The 4448-nt window shown below is 32.5% G+C and overlaps 1 protein-coding gene and 1 long non-coding RNA gene across 2 annotated transcripts in view; both read left to right on the top strand.

Annotated features, from left to right (window-relative positions):
* Positions 1-4255, top strand: part of LOC133545957 (ADP-ribosylation factor 4-like) — a 13863-nt gene extending 9608 nt beyond the window's left edge. The window contains exons 5-6 of the mRNA XM_061891712.1: positions 81-203; positions 3875-4255. Coding sequence (XP_061747696.1) covers positions 81-203; positions 3875-3964 — 213 coding nt within the window. The 3' untranslated portion in view covers positions 3965-4255. The remainder of the gene's footprint in view (positions 1-80; positions 204-3874) is intronic.
* LOC133546085 (uncharacterized) overlaps positions 1-4448 on the top strand; it is a 424415-nt gene that overhangs the window by 318477 nt on the left and 101490 nt on the right. The window lies entirely within an intron of this gene.

The raw sequence follows: 4448 nt of genomic DNA, 5'->3' as shown, positions 1-4448 counted from the left end.
TATGGAAGTGTCGGTGTGTATGGAAGTGTCGGTGTGTATGGAAGTGTCGGTGTTTATGGAAGTGTCGGTGTGTGTTGCAGCTGGAAGAGGATGAGCTGAGGAAGGTGTCCTTGTTGGTGTTGGCCAACAAACAAGACCTCCCGCACGCCATGTCTGTCAGCGAGGTCACCACCGCCCTGCGCCTGGCGGGGGTCTCCCAGCAGGTACGTGTGTATCCTCAGAAGGGAATTGAACTAACTAATAAAAATATGATATGTCTGAAGTTGATTTAAAGTTTTAAGTGTTGAAAGTAAAAATGTATGAATCATCTCAAACACTAATGAGTGGGACCTGGGCATAAAACTTACAAATATAAAAAATTATAATCGGCAGATAGGTCTGAAGTTTATCTAGAGACTTAAGTGTTGCAAGAAAACATGTATTAAATATTTGAACGCTTTTATGAGTGGGACCAATAATTTTAGTGGGATTTTTTTTTAACTGTCATTGCTCCAAAAAAAAAAAAAAAAAGAATCAAAATCAATGTTGTTATGAATTATTGACCTATTTATGGCTTCAATTACTTATCTCTAAATACTTATCAAATATTCCACTTTGACATTTATTTACTTTTCGGGGGGGTATTGCATATTTTGTGTTTGACAAAAAAAAGTTTTGTATGACAAAATGGGGGAAAAAATAATGAAATAAAAAACAACAACATTAAAATAATAAGAATTACAATCGGCAGATAAGTCTTGAGATCAATTTCCGATCCAAGTGTTAAAAGTAAAACATGTACAAATTATTTTAACACTTTTATGAGTGGGTCCCTTTTGGATCCCCAATCATTTTAGTGGTATTCCTTTTTTAAACTTTTATTGCTCCAAAAATAATAATGACTCAAAATCAGAGATTTAAGTGTTAAAAGTAAAAAATGTATGACCTATTTTTAAGGGTCACACATTAAGGAGTGGGACCCTTCTGGATTGCCAAGAATTTTAGTTGGACCCTTTTCAAACAGTCATTGCTCAAAATAATAATAATGAATCAAAATTGATGTTATGAATTATTGACATATTTGCGGCTCCAAATACTTCACATCAAATATTCCACTTTGACATCTTTTTGGGAGAAAATATTGAATATTTTGTGTTTGACATACAATAAACTAAGTTTTGTAGGATAAAAAGGGCTTAAAACAAACAAACAAAACAAAAATAAAACTTAAAAAAAAAAAATTATAATAGGCAGATAGATCAGAAGTTGATCTTGAGACTTAAGTGTTCAAAGTAAAACATGTACAAATTATTTTAACACTTTTATGAGTGGGACCCTTTTGGATCCCCAATAAATTTAGTAGTATTCTTTTGTTATTGCTCCAAAAATAACAATGAATCAAAATCAATGTTTTTATGAATTATCAATTACTTCAAATCAAATATTCCACTTTGACATATTATTTGGAGAAAATATTGCATATTTTGTGTTTGACGTATAAAAAACAAAGTTATGTAAGACAATAAGGGAATAATACAAACAAATAAAAAAAAAAAACATAAAATAATTTAAAAAATATTATCGACATATATCTGAAGTTGATGTAGAGACTTAAGTGTTGAAAGTAAAACAAAGTATGACTTGTTTTAACACTTTTATGAGTGGGAGCCTTTTAGCGCCTCTAGAATTTTAGTTTGACCTTTTTTAAACTGCGATTGCTCAAAAATAAATATGAATCAAAACAAACACAAAAAATAATACACAAAATATAATGAGCTGATAGATCTGAAGTTCATCTGGAGATTTAAGTGATGAAAGAAAAAGTAAGATTTATATTTATCACATTTATGAGTGGGACCATTTTCGATTCCCAAGGATTTTAGTGGGAATTTTTAAAACTTTTTTTTTTTTTTAAAGAACAAAGCTTTTTATGATAACGGGGGCATGAAACAAATAAAGAAAGACACCCCGTAAAAAATAATAAAAATACATTATCGGCAGATAGATCTGAAGATGATGTAGTGTTGAAAATAAAAAAGTATGACTTGTTTTAACACTTTTATGAGTGGGACCCTTTCAGAGCACCAGGAAGTTTATAAATTGTCATAACTCAAAAAAATATTAATGAATCAAGATCAATGTTGTTATGAATTATCGGTCTAATTATGGCTCCAATGACTTTACATCAAATATTCCACTTGCAAATATTAATTGGAGAAAATATTGCATATTTTTTGTTTGACATATAAAACAGCATTTTTTTTGCATGACAAAATGGGAATGAAAAAAACATAAAAATATTATCGGCAGATAAATCTGAAGTTGATCTAGGGACTGAAGTGTTGAAAGTTTGAAAAATATACTTATATATTTTTTACTCTTATGAGTGAAGATCTAAAATGGGACCCTTTTGGATCCCTAAGATTTTAGTGAGACCTTTTTAGTTGAAAAAAATAATAAGCAAAATTGATATTATGAATTATTGACCTACTTAAAGCTCCAATGACTTCACATCAAATATTCCATTTTGATGTTTATTTTTTGGTGGGAAAATATTGCATATTTTGTGTTTGACATATAAAAAACAGTTTTGTATAACACAAAGGGCATAGAACAAACTAAGAAATAAAAAACAACATAAAAAAATAATTATTATTATCGGCAGATAGATGGGAAGTTGATCTAGAGACAGACTTAAGTGGTAAAATGGTAAAAGTAAAACATGTACAAATTATTTTAACCCTTTTATGAGTGGGAACCTTTTGGATTCCTAATAATTTTAGTGGTATTTTTTATTTTAATTTTTTTTAACTGTTATTGCTACAAAAATAATAATGACTCAAAATCGATGTTGTTATGAATTATTGACCTTTTCACTGCTCCAATTACTTCACATCAAATATTCCACTTTGACATCTTTTTGGGAGAAAATATTGCATATTTAGTGTTTGATGTATAAAAAAAATAAGTTTTGTATGACAAAAAAAGAATGAATAAAACAAACAAAAACACCCCAAAAAATATTATCGGCAGATACATCAGAAGTTGATCTAGAGACTTAAGTGTTGAAAGTAAAAAAAAAGAAGACACATTTTAACTCTTATGAGTGGCGATCTAAAGTGGGACCCTTTTGGATCCCCAATAATTTTAGTGGTATTCTTTTTTTTTCTTCTTTTTTTTTTAACTGTTATTGCTCCAAAAATAATCATGATTCAAAATAAATGAATTTGTGAATTATTGACTTATTTAAGGTTCCAAAGACTTCACATCAAATATTCCACTTTGACATTTTTGGGGAGAAAATATTGCATATTTTGGGTTTTTGTCATAAAAAACAGGGTTTTGACAAAAACGGCATTAAATAAACATAAAAACATGATAACTTTATACCCACATACTTTAAGTTGATCTAGTGATTTAAAAATTGAAAATCAATCAATCAATGTTCATTTTTATAGCCCTAAATCGCTAGCGTCTCAAAGGGCTGCACAAACCACAACACAAACCACTACGACATCCTCGGTTGGCCCACATAAGGGCAAGGAAAACTCACACCCAGTAAATAATATGACTTATTTTTAACATTTTAATGACGGAGACTGTTTTGGGTCCCCGAGACCAAACTTGAGGGGAGCCCTAAGGGTATAAAAATATAGAATTTATATTGCATTAGTTTTGAAAATGACAAATATCAAAAAGGCCGACGCGTGCTTTCATTTTTCAGTGTGTGGCCCTGAGTGGAAAAAGTTTGGACACCCCCATGATAGATAATTATCCAAGATCTGTTCCGGGGTCAAACTGCGGCCTTTTCTAATAAAACCAGCAATGTACACGTGTGAAAATAGTTAGTCATGGACTAGTAAAATACTCATGGTGTGTGTGTGTGTGTGTGTAGTACCATGTCCAGGCGTCGTGTGCGGTGAGTGGGACAGGTCTGGTGGAAGGCCTGGATTGGCTCTCCAGGCAGATCCTGAACCAGTCGTAGCCCACACCAAGTCCGGAGCCATGCTGGATGAACAAAGTGAAGAAGATGGGATTTATTTCATCAAACCTTAAAGAAGCCATGCTGGCTCCGCCCCCTCCTCTCATCTTCCACGAGCCAATCATCTTCTTACTCCGTCTTGCTGCCTTCCTGTCAATCTTCCATCCATCCTGTGGTCACAGTGCACTTTAAAACACTACACTTTATCTTGGTCTTGTACAAATAGCTTCTTTTTTTAATCGCTGTTTGTTCCTCAATAAAGTTGTCATGGGTTCACCAACTTGACTAAAAGAATGACATGTAATTATTTTAGCTGTATGCCTCAGAGTCATCTAACTTGCTCCCTGGCCTATTTTTATTTTTAGCAGTTCTGTTTCGCTCATCAACACGGATCATGCCTGAAAGTTTAGGAGCAGCCTTCAATTTTCTCTAACTATTCCACCAACTAACAGCACGTGAAATGCCAACTGTAGCCGGGCCAGGTGGG

The sequence above is a fragment of the Nerophis ophidion genome, linkage group LG02 (assembly GCF_033978795.1).
Source record: "Nerophis ophidion isolate RoL-2023_Sa linkage group LG02, RoL_Noph_v1.0, whole genome shotgun sequence".
NCBI classification, from domain to species: domain Eukaryota; kingdom Metazoa; phylum Chordata; class Actinopteri; order Syngnathiformes; family Syngnathidae; genus Nerophis; species Nerophis ophidion.
The sequence above is the reverse complement of the archived record's forward strand: the minus strand, read 5'-3'. Positions and strand labels throughout refer to the sequence as shown.